The 21,880-nt window shown below is 42.4% G+C and overlaps 1 protein-coding gene across 4 annotated transcripts in view; it reads right to left on the bottom strand.

Moving 5' to 3' along the window:
* Nucleotides 1-1,580: 1,580 nt before the first annotated feature.
* Pi3k21b (phosphatidylinositol 3-kinase regulatory subunit alpha) overlaps nt 1,581-21,880 on the bottom strand; it is a 64,020-nt gene continuing 43,720 nt past the window's right edge. For 3 of the 4 annotated variants that reach the window (XM_071784501.1, XM_071784509.1, XM_071784482.1), the window contains 11 exons: nt 21,372-21,654; nt 20,794-20,892; nt 16,466-16,651; nt 15,505-15,633; nt 15,182-15,389; nt 14,525-14,752; nt 13,968-14,307; nt 13,631-13,878; nt 13,131-13,307; nt 12,598-12,783; nt 1,581-12,225 (listed from right to left, as the gene is read on the bottom strand). In XM_071784501.1, the coding sequence (XP_071640602.1) occupies nt 11,931-12,225; nt 12,598-12,783; nt 13,131-13,307; nt 13,631-13,878; nt 13,968-14,307; nt 14,525-14,752; nt 15,182-15,389; nt 15,505-15,633; nt 16,466-16,651; nt 20,794-20,892; nt 21,372-21,654 (2,379 nt within the window). In that variant the 3' untranslated portion in view covers nt 1,581-11,930. The remainder of the gene's footprint in view (nt 12,226-12,597; nt 12,784-13,130; nt 13,308-13,630; nt 13,879-13,967; nt 14,308-14,524; nt 14,753-15,181; nt 15,390-15,504; nt 15,634-16,465; nt 16,652-20,793; nt 20,893-21,371; nt 21,655-21,880) is intronic. The other variant, XM_071784492.1, reaches the window with a different exon arrangement.

The raw sequence follows: 21,880 nt of genomic DNA on the forward strand, positions 1-21,880 counted from the left end.
GGTGCCGCCGCATCTTGCGGCGCCCGCCAGTCATCTCGCCTGTTAGAATCTGCACGGTAAATCCGTCTCGCCGTAATAACCCGCGCGCGAGTTGTCTCCGTTTAATTCCGCGGTTGCGTAACGTAACGTTAAGGAAAAAAAAAAAATACAGCCATCGGGAACACTTTACGATCCTAAGAATTTGACTCGCATCTTTCGTTCGAGAAGCGACTTGTGCGAACAATTCGCGCGAATTATATAGAAGCCAACGCTGACGCCACGGCGCCGGTCACGTGCGCAAAATTACAGTCGATCAATATTTTTACAAGAGGTCGCGATTTATTGATGTACGATACGGATGTTGTAATTAAAATCGACAATGATGTACTGCGAAAAGTTACTCATTGTATAACACGATACGTAACGTACATGCGCGGTAATATATATATGTAACAATTAATGTACAGAATATTCCTCTGTCAATCAATTATGTATAATTAAGATTAACGATACTTTATTGGATTATCATTTATTATTTATGAGTCACATCATTTATTATTTATAGCCATTGCCTAATTTGCAACGTCTTGATTATCGAGTTGCAAATCTAATCTTTGACGAGGAAAACCTAAGTCGATATCGGAAGTGTTCGTTTCTTGGAAAAAAAAACGATTGATCTAATCTCTCCGATATAATTGTATTTGACAAAGGAGCGGAGCGCCCCGGAACCGGCTCCAGAGCCGGAACGAATGATAAATCGCGCTTTCGGCGTACACACACACACATATGTGCGTACGGGCGGCCGGGTGCGCCCTCGCGGGCGCCTTCCTTGTAATTCAATTATGACTTATGACGTTATAATTGCGAGATCCTTGTGAGTCAGACGTAAGGATAGGTCTCGCACGATTAATCTCACTTTCAAAACGGCTCTATGCTCGGCTGCCTCTGGCTCTGGCATTAGCGCGAGTCGCCGAGCGCGCTGTATAGCGCTCGTCAAGTGTGTACCGCCCGATAGATCGATCCGGACGAAAGAATTCGCGTTTTATTGATTATACGCGGCCGCGGTACGAGGTACGTGCCCGTGCTCGCTCTCTTTCGAGCAGTGTGAATCATGTTTAATCACCGAGAGAGAAACTCGCGTTCGCGAAGCCTGAAGATCAACTCGAGAAAACTGACAAATGCGACCCGCTACCACATCCGGAAAGAGAAAATAGAATCTATGTATTTCTAAAAATACCCGTTGCTGCGTTTATAATTATGTCGAAGGAGTTAATCAACATTTGGCTTTTCTTTCATGTATCACTACCGTCGTATGATACTTTATTTATATGCCGCACGGAAAAAAAAGATTAGCCTTTTTACAGCAAAAACTTTAACAAAAGGTTTTGCTACTATTGCTAAATTATAGCTCTCGCTGCAAAAAAATGTTGGTTGTCTCTATTTTACAACTAAATTTGCTATAGTAGCTAATCCTTTTCTTCCGTGCGCAATATGATTTTATTATATATTTTTTTAAGTCGTCAAATCAAAGGTAAAATTAAAGGGAAAGTTGACGGGTGACAGCGTAGTTTTCAAAAGGATAATAAAGCGACACTACGAGCTTATAAGTAAAACATATTAATCATATGCAAATATAAATGATTTTACATAGTTCTAGCAAATAAACGATACAATATGAAGATGACCGTTGCGCAAAAAAGCGAGTAAACGTTCATTACACCATCAGTTTCACGCGCCCGAAGGGCAATCTCACCAAGTTATCAGTTTCACACCGCTCGATTCCCCTATCGAGAATCCATTCGAAATCTCGAATTCACAAATCAAATTTCGCTCGATTACACACTTCCTCTTCATTCATTTCACAAATAGAAATAACTGATTTTCAAAATTATAGACACCGCTCCGATAAAGCTTTTCTTTCTAAATTCTCAAATCATCCATTAAAAATCTTCGATTTATATTTTCCTAATTTATAAAATAATTCAAACAATTGTAACATATATATATATCTTACTTTTTCATTTCCTTGGAATACTGAAAGTAACTTTCCTCAACTTCTCAAACATGTGAAATACGTAAATAAGAAGTGTATATATAATTCAATCGTAGAGATTTCCCGTCACTTACATATACGTTCTTCCATACATTTCCGCGCGATACGACACAATGATCGACGATTTTCGATAAAATTAATCTCTCGGCGGTAATCGAAGAAACGAAGCTAACGTTTGCGCCTCTCTCGTCTCTCACTTTCGTTAAGAAAGATTGCTTCGCGAGAAAGCGCTACACGCGAGATTTATTTGTTTTTCCCTTAATCGTAAATCTGAATGCGAGGCTGGACGAATCGTCTGACTACGAGATCCTGGACAAAATGTGAAAATTGACAGTCGAGGTAATCGCAAGAATGGACGTTTCCTAGGACGAGAGAGCAACGTGTCAGCTCGGTCTCCTCGATTAATCCTGATTGAACGTATTCCACGAAAAAAAAGCATGCGAAACTTATAGAGTTTCGAAAAATACCAACAGCGTCACGACGAATCGAATTATTGCTAATGAAGCTAAAACCGCAAAAATTTCTTCGCGGATCGATGTCCATGTAATGTGTGTATTATTATGTTTTGTGTGTGTGTGTGTGTGTGTGTGTGTGTGTGTGTGTGTGTGGGTGTGGGTATGTACGTGTGTGTGGGTATGTACGTGTGTGAGATAAAAGATACAAAAGGATTGTCCGAGTGCGCGCCGAATTCCGCGAGGATCGAGAATGAGCGAAAATCCCGGCTAACACTGATCGGCGAATCGGTATCCTACGGTGTTCGATACTATATTAGTGGTAAATTACGATAATAATTTGTCCTTCATCAGCGTATGAATACATGGCGTGCGCAATAATAAAAAGTTCGCATTCTCCGTAATCGCATGCTGTCTGTCTACACGTGTCTGTGCACGCACCGATCACGATATACCTGTGTCTCTGTACATTCATGTGTGTATGTATATAAGTGTGTACATGTATATATGTACGTATATATATATGTGTATATGTGTACGTACGCGCATACGGATACATAGATACCCGGATCGATTCGTAATCGTACATGCGTCCGTCGATATATGTATTATGTATATCTGTATGCGCGTACTACTTTAATGTGACACGCACTCTCTCTTTCTCTCTCTCTCTCTCACACACTCTCACTCTCTCGCACGCGCACGCGCTTATGGCAATATAATAGTAGTATATATTTTTACATGCAAAAACAAAAGTTTTTATCACAGTGGGACAGCATACATTCGTTAATAATGTAATATTATGTCGACAACTTTTGCTTTTTACGCCCACGTCTCCATAACTCCTTTACAACTTTCGCACCCGGTATGATCCTCCTTCGCACCGGCATCCGCATCATTGATTAATGATCGATTTTATTATCGCCTTGCAGCAAACGCCCGTTTCCCATTCACACCTCACCATCGATCGGTCCCGCGAGATCATCCGACCGGACGATTACGGGGAGACGGTGAATATCGACGAGAACGATTTTATACAATCAATTAATTACATTATGTTAATTATGTATCGCTAATTAGTGAGAGTGTGTAATTAATTAATTATATCAAGTCGTCCTCGATCAGCGCTCATTTGGCGGTTAAAATCGTTAGATCTACAATGATTACATCGATTTACAGCGGCTTCGCGTCAATTAACTCAATTTCTGCGTTGCTGTGCCTCTCTCTCTTTTTTTTAAATTTTTATCTTTATATCAATCCTCGGAAAAAATTATCTCGTAGCGGCGCTGGGCCAATACGAGAGAATTTTATTTATTACTGTATAATCGTGCCGTTGCATGCAAATACGCACAATTACATAATTTGATTATCATCGTATCTCTTTTTCTGCTTCTCTCTCTCTCTCTCTCTCTCTCTCTCTCTCTCTTGCTGCAAGGCTACCTCTCATTCCCTCCCACTCACACGCACTACAACAGCTTATTAGATTCATCAATTCTTATCACCGTTTTATCGTCAGAATCAATTATGTCAGCCTAGCGTGAAGTTTCGCGCCCATCCGGCTGCCTCCTTTCCCTTTCTCAGCACAATCCCTCATATTCGTTTGCTTGTACAAAAGCTAAGGCAAAGTTTATTTCCCACTCACTCTCTTTTCGTTTTTATCTTTTTTTTTTCTTCTCCCCTATTATTCTCTCGCTTTATCGCTATCCGCTGTTAATTCTCGGAGATCACAATGCAACGCGCGGAAGCGCGTTGCTTGACGAAACATTCCTCCACGTGGTCTCACACGCTCGTTTTTTTTTAGGGCCAGCCCTTTCTTCGTTAAATCACAATTCTCTCGTCGATCTCGCGTCCCCTTATTTTACCCCGAGCCCGAACATCGGGTACGCACCAAAAGGCCAGGCTCACGCACATTAGTATCGTCGCTTCGACGATAACGGTCGATAATTTCCTCAAATCGAACGCAGTGCCGATTAATTTTCTTAAATCAACGCGTCATAGGTCGATGTTACGTAAAAGTCGACCCGACAATTGTCTCGACAACTTAAGTTGCACGGTCGACGTCGCACATACGTGCAATAATAGTTAAGAGTACACGACGATCAGGTAATAAAACCGCTCGTTAGATATCAAAGAGGTCCTCCGAAATATAATCCATCGCCGTTAAAATTTCCGTCCGCTTGAAATTTTAATCGCCTTCGTACACCTAACTATTATTGCATCATACCATCACGGGGTGACACGCAGCTCGATCGGCTACGTCGATGTAGCATTCTTCACGGACCGGTCCTGCCGAAAACATTCACGCCACTACTGAAGTACCACTCTCACTCTTGTCCTCTTCTCTCTTTTTTTTTTATCGTTCTTTTTGTACAAAAGAGCAATCGGCTCGGATATCGTATAGAACGACGCCGCCTCCGCGTCCGGCTTTCACGAGAGAAAAAAAAATAGTAGAAAAAAAATATATTTGAACCACTCTCGTGTTCCGCGATCGAAATACACGTCCCATGTGGGAAGAGCATGTGCTCCCTTTTCGACTGAGCCAGCTACTTTTCTTCACAGCGTTTATTAATGCGACTGATTGAAATTCCTATACAGTTCGATGACTTGAGATTTTGACATTTGAGTACTTAATTGGCTCCCGAACAGCCGCGTGTGAATATTTTCTATATTTATATATAAAATATAACATTAGAGAGAACAGATTTTTGGCGGATTAACTAAAAATCAATCGAATTTCTCTTCTTCGCGGGAACAACAGCCGTTATAGAGAGATGGTACCATGCATGAGGGCGAGAAGATAAAACTTATCGAAATTTTATCGGTTTTAATAGCGGCTTATTAGCGCTTATGATTATGAGCCGCCAATCGTCTTTCACGATCATTGATAGGCACGCACACGCGATTTTGGTTGATACGAAACCAACGGCAATTTATTCGAGACGCTTCGACGTCGTTTTCATTCTCGAAATATATTCGAGATCGTTCTAAAGATCGTCCGAAAGCTCATTCGAGACATGTCTGTTGTTCGAAGAAATGTTATTTTAATACATAGTATCGATTAAAAAACTGGATTATTTATAATTCAAATAAAATGCTAAAAAAAATGGACACTAAATGTTCATTTACCACCGTTATTTATCTTTCGATATTAATTTTCAGTAACGCGATTCATTATTTAGATAACAAAATCTCAAAAATTTGTTTGAAAAATTTTTATCTCAGATAGAAGCTTGTCTTTTACTTCTTATTTTTTAGATCTTCTAATATGCGATCTCAGATTTTTATCGACACTATGTAATCTTCTAAAATGGACTTTGATTAATTTATGTAGCGTTAATAGTGAATTAGCACTGGTAGATAAACATGTCAAAAAACTTCGTTGTGAATTGATACCGTATACGAAAAAGGAATAAGGGCAGGATTTCTTCGCACGTGCAAAAAGTCACACAAATAATGAAGAAATATCGCACGAAAAAGATTTCACGAAGAAACGAGAGTTTGATAAAAAAATATTGCGCGAGATTTTTATTGGATAAGTTTATAACGAAATATCGGTGAAAAAAAAACCCCAGTACATCATGATACTCCATTTTCGACGAAATGAATTTCGGCAAAACATCCTCGCGCACACACGCCAGAAAGAACGCGGTAAATTTCACGAAATTTGATGAAAAAATATCACGCACATTAGTCTATCCCAAATATATATTTCTATAAGGCGAAGCACGCAAATTTGCGCAAATTTAAGAAAAATACATCAAAGCTCGATCGTTCGCAATTTAGGATAAAAGTTAACTACGCGCACAATCGACGTCTATTAATATAAAAATATTAAAAAGCCAATTTGCACAATCTCGAGACGGTCGTGTTGCGAGTCGCTTCGATCCTACGATCTTTGCGTTTACTCACGACGGGCTCGACCTGACTCGACACGTCACAATCGATCGACACTTCGAATCCCGGTGGGATTTATCAGGATCGCGGGATCGCACGTATGTGTGTGTATGTGTATGTGTGTGCGTCTGTTCGCCGTGCTCGCCCGAGAGCCTCCCCGAAGGAACTCGCGATCAACGAGGCTCGCGGAGAGACGCGCGATTAATACAACACGACGATTCACCATGTTCATATATAATATATGTATGTGTATACATAATATATATGTATGCATATGTACGCACGTATATATTATAAATAATCAATTAAAGGTTTGCTTTGAAAGTAAGTAAAAATATATATAGATATATACTCGAATATATATATATTTTTTTCGTTTTCCTCTCTTTTCTCTCTTTCCCTCATATCTGCACCATATATATTTCTCGACGCACAACGTATCGCATCTATATAATATTTATATATATATATTTTTTTAATATATAGCTTCGTTTATTTATCTCGCATGTGTATCTATTCCCGTGAGTGTGTTGTATGTATATGTGAATTCGTGTATGCATGCTGTGCGCGCGCGCATCTGTATAAATGTAATCTTTTTCCCCACTGGGAAAGCAACGACGAGTGTGACTCGCGATAGATTTCGAGACAAGCGGCTGAATGACACATTCTCTTTTTTTCCAACCAATTCGCATTTTGCTTTCCGCATCGCGGAAATTTTTGCTTTACGCTCGCAAAACGTTATTAAAAATTAAGGAAAGAATAACAAGACACTTATATTCAAATTCAAATTAAAGCTCTTAAATAAAGCAACAAAAAGATAAAAAATTATATCTTATCATCTTAATGAAAATTCCTCAGAATTCTAATTCCAACCATATTTCGCAGTTACACAGCAGTTTCTGATTTTTAAAACACTTATTTCCGTGAAGACGATTAAACTGAAGTGCTCCTCGAGGATATAAAACATTACACTTTACGTTCAAATGTGTAACTGGATTTTACGTAGTTCTTGCCTGCGTAAAATTTTGAAAATCTTTCGATTTTTGTCTCTAAACTTATTTTCCATTAAAAAAAAACACATAATAAAAACATACAGATATAATATACATAATATATTACATCTAATTGCTATTTAACAATCATATTATCGTTAAACATAATTATTTTTAATATTAACATAATATAACAAATTTAATATTAATTGCATCACCAGGAGACTTTTATCGCGAGTCGTACTCGTCGGTCATAATATTTGTATAATTCGTCCTTAACACTATAAAAGAGTCGTCCATCGTCGTCGATTCGTTCCCCCCGTACTTTCTCTTGCGCCGGAAGATTAACTCCCACGAGAAAAATCACACGAAGTACTGCCTCGACTCGTTCCAGTAGAACTCGATAAGTTCTCACCGCTGTCTCACTACTGTCCATCATACGAAAGGCTCGATCGGTGACGGCATTTGCCTTACGGCAAAGATTTACAGTCCGACGATCATGAGCACTCGAATTCCGAGAAATTTAACGTGATCGCGTACCCGTCCCTCGAAGTATACGACAGGTGAACGTCGTCGCCGTCCTGCTCTTCGGAGAGCGCAAAATACAAAACAGTATAAAATAATAAAAAGCGAACAAGGCCTCGAAGAGGAGAACGGCACGACGAGAAACGCGAAGACGTCCGAGAGATCGGTGAAGAGCGAAACGAACGGACGACGGACGACGAAATTGGACAATCACGTAGTAGCGAGAGCCAGGCCGCTTGCCTCTCTCGCTCCTCTCCCTCTCCTTTCTTCGTCTGTATAAAAAATCTTAAACTACCTAAGCCTACGTAATCCGAAACGTTCGAAATGAGCAAACGAGAGCCTTTCGTTCACCGACAACGTTTTTATTTTTTTCTCCCGCGCGACATTCGCCGCTCTGCGCTTTTCTTCAGAATGAAAAAAAGGGAGACGCCTCGCCGATCTTTCTCGCTCGTTCGCCTTTCCGTCGATACGTAGGAAATTATATAGTCGTGGAAGAGATAAACGTGTACAGATGAGAAGAATCACGTTTACGTACTTCCACACATGCACTTTACGTAATCTAAATTTGGTGCAAATCGCGTTTCGATACAGAACACTTCACATTCTTCTTTAACGATGCATCTAACGTCGAAGATGGTCGTCCGATATTTGACATAAATACTGAATAATCGGACGATCGCATTTAGCGCTAGCTGCGTGATAAAAATTGACCTCTATTCGGGTACATGTTCGATGAAATATTTTGACAAGAGATTTTTCCAAACTTGACTTACGTCACTTTTAATTTAAACTCTAAATCTTTAAACGATTCTTACTTAGATAAGAGATTAAAAGACGAATCGGAATAAATAAGAAATAGTTTCGTTCTGACTGATCTTAAATTCTTGTTTGATTTATCTGTTCAGATCGAATCCGTCGATTTGCGTTTTTCAGCTCTCTGTTCGATTACGATGGCGCGAGAGAAACTTGAGGAACCACCGAGTTCTCTGAACGTGAAACGTTCCCGATACACTCTCGCCGTTTACCGACCGCTCTGTAAACGTGAGATTTCTCAGGCACGCATCCGTACATCCGTCTCTTTACTTCGTTTCGGTGGTTCAGATCAGGACGTAACGAAGAAACGATTAGAGTAAAAAGGAAGGAAATGTATGAGAATAATGAGAACGAAGAAATATTCTATTGACAGATAACAGAAAGACAAAGAATAGAAATGGACGCTTCCTGTGTCCGATTCTCTGTTACAAGAACATTGTTCACGTTTCAGGATAAAGACTAGCATCGTTCGATTATGATTCATCAATTGGTTTTTCTCTCGTACTTTTTCCCTTTCCGCATATTGGCAATTTTTTACTTTATACTTTTCACGCGTCATTCTCAATTCTTGATATGTCCTGATCTTTCCTCTCATCGCCGCTATCTTTGAGACCGTTCAGAGCTAAGACGGATCCTGGCAGCGAGAAAGACCGACTCGACGCGTTGATCGCGAGGACGTACATTGGAGTTTTGGCGGAAAAGAAAGCTCACGGACGTTCGAGGATAGAAGGTATATAGAAAAGAAAGGAAAGTAAGACGAAGATGAGAAAAATTAGGGACAAAAGCGACCGGAAACGATAACAAACGCGATAACTTTTCTCCCTCTGCTTACAGACAATCCGAAAAAAATCACAGATAATATATAGATATATATACATCCTTTCTCACAAATCTTCTTGGCGTAACGTCTGAAATCTAATGTATAAAAAAAGCTCTCTCTCTCTCTCTCTCTCTCTCTTTCTCATCGAGGAAACTTCGTCGCGATCCGCTGCGGAAGGCGATCGAGGAAGGACGACGGAGATATCCGGTCCATCTTTGCGATTAAACCCGAAAATTTAGCCACGAGTATCGAATAGATCCACTCTTGATTTGAGAAAATTTGACATATAATCAGACATGTTACAAATTAATATGTACGATTTTTAATAATGTTCAAAGGAACCGGTCCTTTAATTTCTCATCGGGAAAAGTGGACCTGCAGGATTCTCACGGCCAGGTTTTCGGTTACTATAAAATGGTATAAAGACGCATCGCGATTTTACGTGAATTTCGCTCGACTACATTCTAATATCACTATCGTAATTCAGCGTAAAAAAAAAAGAAGACGCCGGCACGGTTTATGCGAATCGCAGCACGCGCCCTTCGTTAGAGTCGCGAACGGTGTTCGCATGAGATGCAATCGGAATTTCGAGTAACAAGGAAGCGATCATCTTTCGACTTCTGAATGACCACGTTTAACCCTTAAAAGCCTAAAATGATCGTATTAGGTACGTGGTCGTGTAAATTATGCGCATCTTCTTGATTCATACAACGCGAATTGATATTAATATGTATCAAATGCAAGTTTTATAGGAAGAGACGAAATGCGTTACATTACAAAGAATATTAGAGAGTGATGAGTAATAGCACGCGATTCAGATTAACTTATTGCATGAAAAATCATGAGTGTCATTTATGGCTATTTCACGAGATATGTAACGTGGCAAGCTCTAGTAGTGGCAAGCTTGCACTAGCATAAACATTTGATCCGTAACTATGACTTATTGAGCTATAATTGTAGCAATCAAAAAGATACTGTGCTTTTATAAATAATTTTTATAGCATTTCAACTGTCTTTTCTAAAAATAACACGATTTAAACTACACGGACAGCTATCCAATGTAGCTAAATAATAACAACTTACTAACTCAAAGTTAGTTTCAAACTAAATGACCGCTCGATACGAGCTAATCAGCGTCTGAGGAAGATTCAGGCTGTTAAGGGTTAGACGATTAGAGACACGACTCACACGACTACCCTGATTACCTGAACAATGAAATCTACACGAACGAAACGGACCTCGCTATCCCGGTCGCTGATCCGACGGCGTGTCTTTGTAATGCCGACGTTTCCGAGCGGATCAATTCTGCACAATTACAATTAAGCGTTAAGATCAAAAACGCTTTCTGTTCCGAAGAACAAAATCTCGGTGGCGACGGAGACGTACTGCCATCCTGCCGTAGTTTCGACGCAGACCTTCGACCCTCCGCGTCGTGTAAACCCTGAGGGAGAGCCGGTGGCATCCGTCATTGGTACTGTTGGTCCTGTTAGTCGAGAGGTTCCCAAACACTCTTAATCAAGCAATCCTTTGAATCTGATATTTTCCTTGCATCTCATTTTTATACAATAATATTGACGAACACGTGGATACGAAACGTGGATCCAATCATTATTAGTCATGCATGTAGAAAATATAAGTCAAGTCTTAAGTCATCTCCCACGTTTACTCATCCATGTCACATTTTGAACAAAAAGACTCAAATAATTCAGAAGATTAAAAAAATTCAAGAGCTTTACGCTTTCGAATTATCTTTACATGCCGATTAAAAAATATTTTAATACTTATTTAACATCCAATAATATAAAAAAGTGATTCAATTTTTCTAGAATTAGCTTTTAAAATTTTAATTCATCTGCTCCTTACTTCGGCATTCTTCCGGACATGAATCGCGTCTTTCCAGGATGTCGCGACACGCCGTTTGGGAACCTCTACGTTAGTCGAAGCGATCATTATCGTATCACGATAACGCGTGTATATCTAATTCTATCGCTAGTATCTCTTACGATTACTATCGTTACTGCTATTATACGCTTCGTCGAAGTGCCCCGTGTTTTCGGAGATCTTGCGACCTACCTATCGTTTGATGATGATTAAGCCATCGACACTAGATTACGCGCTTTACAATATTACAATATTAATTCGCGTCAAGTTGTTTCCTCTCCCTGTGAACATACGCATAATTATTGTACGCGATTTTAGGAAATGTTCCGAACGAAGAAGCGTTCTGTCTCGCGGCGGAACGTGTTCGAACTCGTCAAGGAAGGCTCGCGTGACGCAGTCGATCTGCCGATCGTGTCGGCGAATGATGCTTGCAGCAGCAGAACTCACGTGTGGGTGTGCGCGCGTGCGTGAACGTACTCGGACTCGAGCGGATCCTGATCGCGACGCTCGACAGGCCAATATTATGTGTGCGGCATGACGAGCTGATTCTCGTGGGGCGGCCGCGCGAATGGCAATTGATTCTGAATGTGAATCTGCAGCTGCTTCTGCTGGGCCTGTAGTTGCGCGAGCGCCGCGGGCGGCGCGAACGCGGGATAGGCCAGAGTGGTGGTCAGGCACTCGTTATGCTCCTCCAGGGAGTTCTGGGCATAGTGCAGCACTAGGTGTTTCAGGCTCTCGTGAATGTTGTACGGCTCGGCGAAACCAAAGCCGCGCTCGGTGGCGTATATTATGCAATGCTGTACCGTGCCGTTGCACCTGTAACATCACAATTCTCGAATAACATATAAGCCGCGATACCATCTCAGCCAACGAAATACGATCTTCAAAATTGGATTACTCAAATTTTCGAGGGAAACCTCGAAAAGAGGATTAACTTTTATTCTAAACTGGGAAATCCCAGCCTTTTTCGTCAAGAAGGCTACATTAAAATCTTTGTAATGACCGAGGGGAGAAGCTTTATTTTTAAAAACCATATAAAAACAAAACATCTTTGTTTACGATTTGCGTATTATTTCTGTTATTATTTGTGTTTTAATCTCGAATATCTCTCTTGGTATCTGTAATCGTCTATTATATATAATTCATTCGAGATACACGTCACTTATATCGGAAGATAAAAATACTTACACTATGGAAAGTGCGTACTGGCCCGTTCTCGATCGGCGGACGAGGAAAGTACCGTCAGGCCGGCCCTTTAGAACATGATCGGCATCGGGGCGAGAACCCTGCAAGTAGAGCCACGTTTTCTCGTCGGAATGGACTGCAAAGTCCACCTCCTCCTTGTTCTGCTTCATCCCATTCTTCTTTAACCATCTGCAATATTTGAAGCGAATGAATTAGATAGAATTTGGATAAATTTTGGACCACGATGTAACACGAGTTATAATCGACACGAGACGACACTAGTTGAAGTACGAAATACATCTCAAATACTGACAATAATATGGATAAAAATTAACGGGGAATACTGACTTGCTGTAACACTGAGGATGATCCAATGTTAGGATCGAAACGTTTGGAATGTAATGTTTAAGATGAAGAAATGAATATAAGCACGAAAATTTTGCGTTGGCTCTTAGAGCTCCTTTTTTGATTTTTGAATTAGATAGTTTTCTGATGTGAAAAAAGAAATTTCCGATCGAGTAAAGCAGAATACATACTGAGAATGGCGCTCCTTTTGTCGCGCGAGCATTCCGATCTCCGACTTCAATCTGTACATTTCTCTCTCGAGGGTTCTGTAGTAGGCAATCTGTTGCTTCAAACTCTCATCCAGCTGTTCTTTGCTATCTTCTAAGGCCTTCAGTCTTCGCTTTAGCAGTTCTGAGTTGTCAGTCAAACTGTAATTGTCAAACGTAATAACATGATTAATGATATCAATTTCATTGTTTCCTATATGTGAAAATAAGATTTCATGAACAATTAACAATCACAATGAAACATTTGGCCTGTTCGTTTTCGCTGTACTTTTGAACTAGTGCAATAAGTTAGAATGAAACAAATATACTTTCTTTCATTCTAACTTATTGCACTAGTTCAGAAGTGCAGCGAAAACGAACAGGCCAATTGACAGAAAATTTCAAGTTTACTTTTAAATGTTTCATAGAAATTTGTGTGGAAATGTAAACATGTTTCAAAAAGCACTAAAAACAAGGGCACTCACGTAGAAATCTCATGGGGCTGGGCTTCCTTCTGGAATCTTTCTTGCAGCTTCATCTGTTCCTCGAACATCTTAATGGCCTCCGTGAAGGCTTCTAATGCCTGACGCTTCAACTGTACTTCGTAGGCCGTTTTAGTGTACAAATCCGAATAGTGTTGATATTGCCGGATTGTATCGCTTATTTCCCTCTCCAACTCAACAAACTTCTGCACAACCTTTGCCATATCGGTCGTATTTGCGATCTCCTCATCCTGTTTTTCGAAAAACAAAATAATTTGAAGATCAAGGACAAGCATAATAAAATCATTTCGTAGATGCAAAAAGTTCGAGAAACCCGTACCTGTTGTAAACGCGACACCGGGTAGAGCAGCTTAATATCCAACACCGAATTATATTGCGCGAGCGAACAGTTCCTGTAGTAGTCGACGAGCTCGATAACCGAGTGGAAGTTATAAGGATCCGAGAATCCGAATTTCCCGTTTCGGTGGCTGATCTTGATGAGTTTGTTGGTCCCGCCTTTACGCAGCGTCAGAGTAAACTCGCCGCCCTTGGAAGACGCATTGCGGACCAGGAAGGTGCCATCCGGCGAGTCGATCATCATCTCGTTCACCTCGTCCCTCGTAATGTCACCCCAATACCATTCGGCTTCCTGTAGCGTGCGCGGCCTGGAATTTTTTCCGCTGATAATTACAATTGGTCGTCATTTGTACATGTAATTACAAATAATTATCATAAATCTTAGAAGTTAATTACACAAGAGGAAAAGCAAAACTAAAATGAAGTATTAAAGTTAAATTGAGAGAAAGATCAGAATTAAAGTCCAATGTTGAAACTAGAACCAACTTTATAACTTAGATTAAGATTTGGATTGAAATCAGAATTAGATTTGAAGATCACCTGTGCATCTGTTGGTCCTTGCCAGTATCTGCACCAGGTGCCGTTCTGTCTACAGCTTCGTCTTCGAGAATCGGGAATGAGTCCAAAACTGGAAACTGTGGTCTCGAAACTTTACGCGGCGGCAATTGCGGAGGACTGGCAAACTCTGGTAGCTTCTCGTTCCAAACGCCGTGCAATAACAGCAATTCCATTATACGTATGTGTGCCTCCGTGTTGTGAACAACTTGGCTGTAAAATTGCGCAGTTGCAAAGTACTAAATTCTTCGTAATCAAAATATTACGAGTGTTCTATATCGGACAAGTAATCTAATCTATTAGTTAATAATATAGTTGTAAAACCAGTTAATTTCTTTTTCATCATTATGACTGTATTATATCGTTATGTAACGATATTATATCCTGGAATTTACATGGTGCTTTTTACGAGAGAAAACTATATATAACCAAACGCTAACAAATTAGAAAGTTACATTCTTTTAATATAATTAGTCTGCTAGTCGACGAGATGGAAAGCAAGCTATTACTAGCGTCCTCAAATACATGGAATGGTTTTTTGGCAGCCACTAGCGCACTAGTGTGCCGCCAGTAAAAAAAGGGATCGTGTGAACCACGCTCCACTCTCAACTCTTCCCCTGAAAGAATCCACGTGGCACTCACATGATTCGCTCCCAGGGCGGCCTGAGAAATATATGGCAGAGCACTTGCACGAGGATGGTCGGCGGTTCCGTATAGCCCCTTCCGTGCTGCAACTGGCAGATGCGACAGAAGTGCGCCATCAAATGGCACAATGTGCTACGATGATGCTCCGGCAGCTCCGCTACTAATTGATTGAGGCGCGTTGCACACTGCTCGTCGCTTCTCATACCTGTGAAACGAAAATTCGGGCGCTTGCAATCAAACGGTGAATTATAATAATTGTTAAAAAAAAAAAACGCGATAACCAGTTTAAAAAAGTATTTAATTACAAAATATATACTCACTCGACGCTTCCAGAAACCTGTCGTACCACTGCACCGGAATTACTGGGTCAGGTAATTCACGCAGGAACTTTTTCAGGACACTGGCGATACATTGGGGAGTGTACGGATTTAAATCCGTGTTGCAGACATCTGAAAATATTATACCACTTTGCTCTACGGACAGTCGGCTTTAATCGTCGGTCAAAATCATTGATATTTCTGAATCATATCAATTTAATTAATTATACTGATTATTATATTCATATTAATATAATTAATTGTTGTGCACGAGTAATTTTAAGCGGGACATCCTTAATCACTCTCAAATTATTTGCAATCCTGTCTACAATCTTTTTTTCTCTTATTAAATTTTACAAACCGTTTGGCCTTTTTAGAGGAATTATGGAAAAAAGTGTATTTTTAAATGTATTAAAATAATGATCGTAAGCAAATATATATCAAGTTAATAAACATTCAGTTCGTTGAACACAATTTCCCGATGTTAAGCAAACAATTGACATGTTAAGCCACTAAATCTGCACGATATAATACAGACAAGCAGCAATCTTTGTCTTTCTAAAGAAATGTGGAAGTTCTCTTAACATCACTTCGAAAACAACTGATTCATGCGCAACGTACAACATTGCGAGAACTTTAAAAGAGTTTCGGGAATGAGTGTACGTATAAATGTTAGGATTTACGAAGGGAGCTCGCGAATTCCGCTCGCTCTCGCCTCGCTGTCCCTGAAATCTCGATCTGTCGCGCCGCAAAATATAAGCGCGCCACTCGCGCTTTTCTGGCGACCCCTTCCTCAGAAGGGCGACGGGAGGGACCCTCCACAATGCAGCATGCATCTGGTGGCGCGGCTCGACATTTTTGCAACCCGTGGAGCCGAACATCGTGGCACGAACGCCGGCTATTTATAGCACGCGCGATCGCGCGATCCAACCTGCCGGCCGGCGCGGCACGGCCCCCGTCTTACCTTCGTTCAGCTTCTGTCGCAGCTCGAGGGTCTGCTCATTAGGCGGGCTGCTGTGGTAAACTTTGTAGAGGTCCAGCGTCGTGTCGGCGAACGCCTGCTCCTCGAGGGCGCGGGTACATCGTTCCACGAGCAACGGCGCCGCACGGCTGGCGGTGTCGAATTGCGAGCACAGCGCGAGGCCGAACACTGCAAAGTGCGACAAAAACATTCGAGGCGATTCCGTGAATTCTTTGCACGATCACGGCGGAGAGAGAATTTTGAAACGCGAGACGTACCCTGAGCGTGCCGTGCCGCGCCGCGCCGCGCCTAAGGTACGTCTCGCGTTTCAAAATTCTCTGCTGCGCCGCGCCTAAGTTATGGCTCTTTACAAACGATTTGCAAGAGGCCGAAAACTTCGTCGCAACATTGTAAAGAGCATTGTAACGACTAAACAAACGTTCTTTCATATAATCGTATTTTTTATTTTTTTTATTTATCCTTTGTCTCACGCAAATATGTTTCAACCCTTCAAGCGCGCAACTTTGCATATACGCAAAGCGATTTTTTCGATGCTGTATTCTTTCTTATAAAGTTTGACCTGAAAACGCACGGTTTTACACATTTGTAAAAAGCCTTCTCTAACCGTTCTTCACTGTTAAATATTGACACTATGTATGTTTCCATACCGAAGAAGTCTTAGAAAAGAAAAGACAAAATGAATTAATAAAATTAATCATCTATGTAATTTCAATAAAAATCATGGCAATTTCAGAAATTAAGGTGTTTTAAAAATGAGTGTTATTTTAACTTCATTGGTTTAATTAAATTAACGATATATTGAGTAGGAGCAGTGGCGACCTACAGAAATGGTTAAAAATGACTCAAATTGAGTATAATTGACACTACGAATTTAACAATGTTTCCCTTCTAGATGGAAAGTCCTCCTGCCCTCCCCCCCATTGAGGGAAGGGTTCAAATTAACAAAGAATTTTTTAAATATTTTTAAGCAGTTATTTATTTTAAAAATACTCAGAATGCCGCGAAAAATTGCACATTTAAGGGTTAAAACGTTCGGGTTCGAAGTACGCCGCGCGAGACGCGATCGATCGCGGGATGAGGCAAGCGCCGAGGAGCTTCTCTCTTTATCCACGAGGCGCCTCGCGGGATACGGCCGCGAAATTCGGCGAGGACAAAGCTACGACGGGATTGCGTAACGCCGCGCGGTCGCCGCGCACGAGGAATGCTCGAGGAGGAGGAATTCCTGGCGGCTCCCCGCGGGTTTTCGCGCCCAACCGAACAAGCCGCTCCTCGCTGTTTGTCGCCTACGGCCGCCCGCGCCTCTTTCTTCAACCGTCTTCGTCTCTCCTCTCCTCTCCTTCCTCCTTCTTCCCTTCCCACCCCGCCACCCTCCCGTTTTTTATTATTACGGCTGACGAACCTTTGACTTTATTTTCGCGCGAGGATATACGGCGCGATCATATTTTCAGACACGATCCCGTTTTCTCTCTTTCGCTTTCTCTGTCTCCCCGCGAATACACGCCACTTGTACAATCAAAGACGCGTGCATTATGACAAGAGAGAGGACGAGCGGAGAGAACATTGTGTGTAGGGAGGCGGGGAAGAGGAGGAGGAGGAAAGAAATTTATTTTTACGACCGCGACGGCGACGTCTTGCTTCTTCATGACCGGCGTCTTCTTCTTGTTCTCTCAAGAAGGACGAGTGACCAAGAAAGAGAAAGAGAGACGAGGAAGAGGAGGAGGACAAAGAGTCAGAATTAAAACACGCTCTATACGAGAACGTATAGGCACGCATGTGAATTTTGCGTGCGGGATGCAAGGCGGAGGCCAGCCGGGCTATTCGATATTCGTCACGAATTCGAATGTTGCTCGGCGACGCGGACGCGCGCAGCAGCGAGAAATCTCGCTGGGCCGCGCCGCGCCGTCGGACTCGGATAAATCAACGGCGCGAGTAAATACATGAGGCATGCAAAACTCGGGATTTCGGGAGCGATTTGCGCCTCGCTTGCGAGGCACGGTTTTAACGAGGCGTCGATTTCGCGCCCGAAAATCCAGCCGCGCTTTCAGCAATTTAGGATTTCGACGCAGCTTGAATCAACGATCCTCGCGGCAAAGCCCGGGGGAAGATGATTGTAAAAATCACGCGTGATTCTCTCATATCCGCGGCGTTGAATCTGCAATTAGAGCGCGGTAAGTAAACGCAACCAGAAACCGCGCTATATACGAGAGAGAACGGGCCGGAGACATTCGGGCGGGTACAATTAGAGGCTCGAACCGATCGCCGCGTCATTTTCAATCAACTTTTCAGACGCGGAGGCAGGTGCAATTTGCGGGGACCGTCAATGTCGAAGTCGCAACCGCGAGCGCGCGCGTGGCACGTGACTCGAATCGAATTTTTGCTCGGGAGAGAAACGTAATTGCCGTCGTTGGCACCTCCACGCGCCGCGCGCGCGGCTCGACCGGGTCGCGCTGACGACTCGCGCGGGCGCGCGTGTAAGCGATTAAACGCCACCAATTACTGCAAATCAACCGGAGCCGACGCGACAATCGCGCGAACGGGGGACCGACGCGCGGAAACCGCACCGATGCGGCGGCGCGTCGCCAAGCGTTTTTTTTTTATCCTTCGTTAAAGTCGAGAGAGATTAGATTTGCCCGCGATTCCTTCGGGACCGCGATTTCTGAGATCGTTAAACGGGGGGAGGGGGGTTCATTAGATCTGCCTCCGGCAGATTTCCGGATCAAGTCGATAACGAAATCAAGGCGTAATTAATGTCCTGCATACTCCACTCCCCCTCTCTGAAACACTGTCTGCGCGCTCTCTTTCCAATTGTCCTCCGTCGCGGAAATGAACCTAGTCCATTAATATCATCATATTATATCGATTCCCTTATCGTCATTCGTCGCAGCCGCGAATTGGCGTCGCGGATGGACAATTGACGTTATCAGCGGGACGATAATTTCCGAGCGATCGATGCACCGTCGCGCGCGATGTGTACAAACGCAATTGGCGACGGGGAAACGTTAGAATAAATGAATGAGGGATTGGGGACAGAGCGGGACGACGGGGGTGATGAAATGGCCCTGAAGGCTGGCGCCGCGTTCGCGGTTTTGCTATGCACAAATATTCGATTCCGTCATTCGCGCAGCGGCGTGTGCGGCGTTAATTAAATGCATCGCTGGAGGCGCGCACGTTGACGGCACGAGCGTTGAGCCTTGCCTGCGTTGTCCCTGCCGATTATCGTCGTCTGGGATATTCGCGCCGTTTAACCATCTCGCCGTCAAAGGCACACATCGCACCTCCAGCTGGCGACCGGCGTGACTTGAGAAAATTCCCGGCGCGGCGCTCGAAAAAGTCGGTTTATCGGCATGAAAATGAATAATAATAATAATAATAATAACCGATAATACTTAAAAAGTATACGTATATATTCGAGGTAGACAAGACATCTTGAAAGCGGAATGTCATCGTTCGGTCATAAATGTATAAAATAATGTATATTAACTTCCTTCTTCGATGAAAATTATTTTGTATAAAATGCCGTCATAAATGTATAAAATAATATATATATATATATATATATATATATATATAGTATTATACATTTATGCGTAAAGCATAAAATATTATAAAAGATAAAATCTTTTCTCTTAACTTTGATTTTTTCCTTCGAGAACTATCTTGTTACTCTGGAAACAAATATACTTTAACGTTCTGCGTACGGATATGCGAATGTTGAACGAGAATAACGGAAGTACGATCGCAAGGATCGAATCGAAATAAATTCAAGCCGCGCTGAAATATGTTGTAGGCCGCCGTAACGTTTTCTTGTGGACATTAGTTTTTGTAAAGAACGGAGAACGCATTGCGCACGGAGCGAGAAACTGCAAGCCGTGTGTTGAAACCCGCACGCTCGGTTAAGGATCATTAAATTCCAGCAAGTGAGGCGACTCCCACGCGACCGCGACGCGGAGGGATTTCAATGGAAGAAAGCCGTCAGCCGTGAGGTGCGCGAGCCTCGGTGAAGTGATCCAGGTTATCGTAACGAGGTGCGAGCGGCCAGGCTAGCTAGGCGCCAGGACGGGGCGTCCTTGCCGTCAACTTCGTAAACTTGCGCGATCGCCGCGCGCGCCAGCTGCTTACAAGCCCGATGCTAGCAATCGTGTTTCTGACGCAATACGTTTCTCCCGCCCCGTTGGAAGACAACTAAATTTTTCAGCGACTTTCCGTGTTCTATCCATTAGAGACACACGATGAAGGATTAATGAGCCGTGCCTGATGGCAACTATAAAACTTGCCACGGCGACGGCGGCAATCCGCGCGACGTGACTTACCTGAAGTAAACCTGCTGATACGATTGTCCGAGTCGGCCGATATGCAATTGGAAGGTAAACCCGTCGCTGAACACGTCCTGTGAGAGACCAGCCCGCAATCTGCGCAACGCAGAAAATTCGCGTAATCAACAACGCGAAAAACACGCATAGTTTTCTTTCTTTTTTTTTCGTTTAATTCACTTATTCTGGTTTACAGAATTTCATTCGGCACGATTGTCATGCAAGAGTAAACACGAATGTTAGAAATGTTTACCGACGATGAATTTGACAACTCTGATAAAATCTTTAGAAGTTACGCAATTTTTTCAAAGATACACATATCATGAACCCATTAAAAATGCCCATTAATTTAGAGAATTAATTAAAGAGATAGGGTAACACCACCACATATATACAAACTAATTTGTAATGTCCGAAGGCGTGCAGGAATCCGGCGAATGTGAAGGACTAAAATACGCAAAGTGATTCAATCGAGGCTCTTTTGTGCGTCACCCGTTCAAAGTTCAATTCATTCAAAAAGACGGATTAGGATTTAACGGATTAGGAGAGCTCGACATCGATAAAGGACGGAAACGTACCTTGGCAGAGGAAGCCTTGATGTAAGAGGCCCCTGAGGTATTTATGGCATTTGCCGCATTTCTCCAACACGCTGAAGCTGTGCGGTACGAGATTGTGCGCGTTATTGGCCAGGTTGTTGCCCGGATAGTTGATTCCAAGGGCCGATTCGACGGCGACAGTCCCGGGTGTCGGTGCCGAGCCCATCGTCTCCATCGCCACCGGGGGCGGTGGCAACGCTTTGCAGAGTTCCTCGATGCACACCAAAATGTTCCTCTGATGGAATTCATCTTTTATACCCATATTCTGCAACGAGAAGTCACACGATGATGTCTCGCGTGCGCTCGAATGAAGAAAGACATCTGGTTCTTTCAAGATACGTTACGGTTCGAATTTAATCTCCTCACAATGAACTCGAAATGAAAAAAAGCAAGGAGAAACGAAACGCTAGTTTAATCTAGGAATCAATGATATTTTGCTAATAAGAAAAGTGAAGTCATTTACCCACTAGCTCAGAACACGCGAGATTGTA

Source organism: Temnothorax longispinosus, chromosome 1, assembly GCF_030848805.1.
Source record: "Temnothorax longispinosus isolate EJ_2023e chromosome 1, Tlon_JGU_v1, whole genome shotgun sequence".
Taxonomy (NCBI): domain Eukaryota; kingdom Metazoa; phylum Arthropoda; class Insecta; order Hymenoptera; family Formicidae; genus Temnothorax; species Temnothorax longispinosus.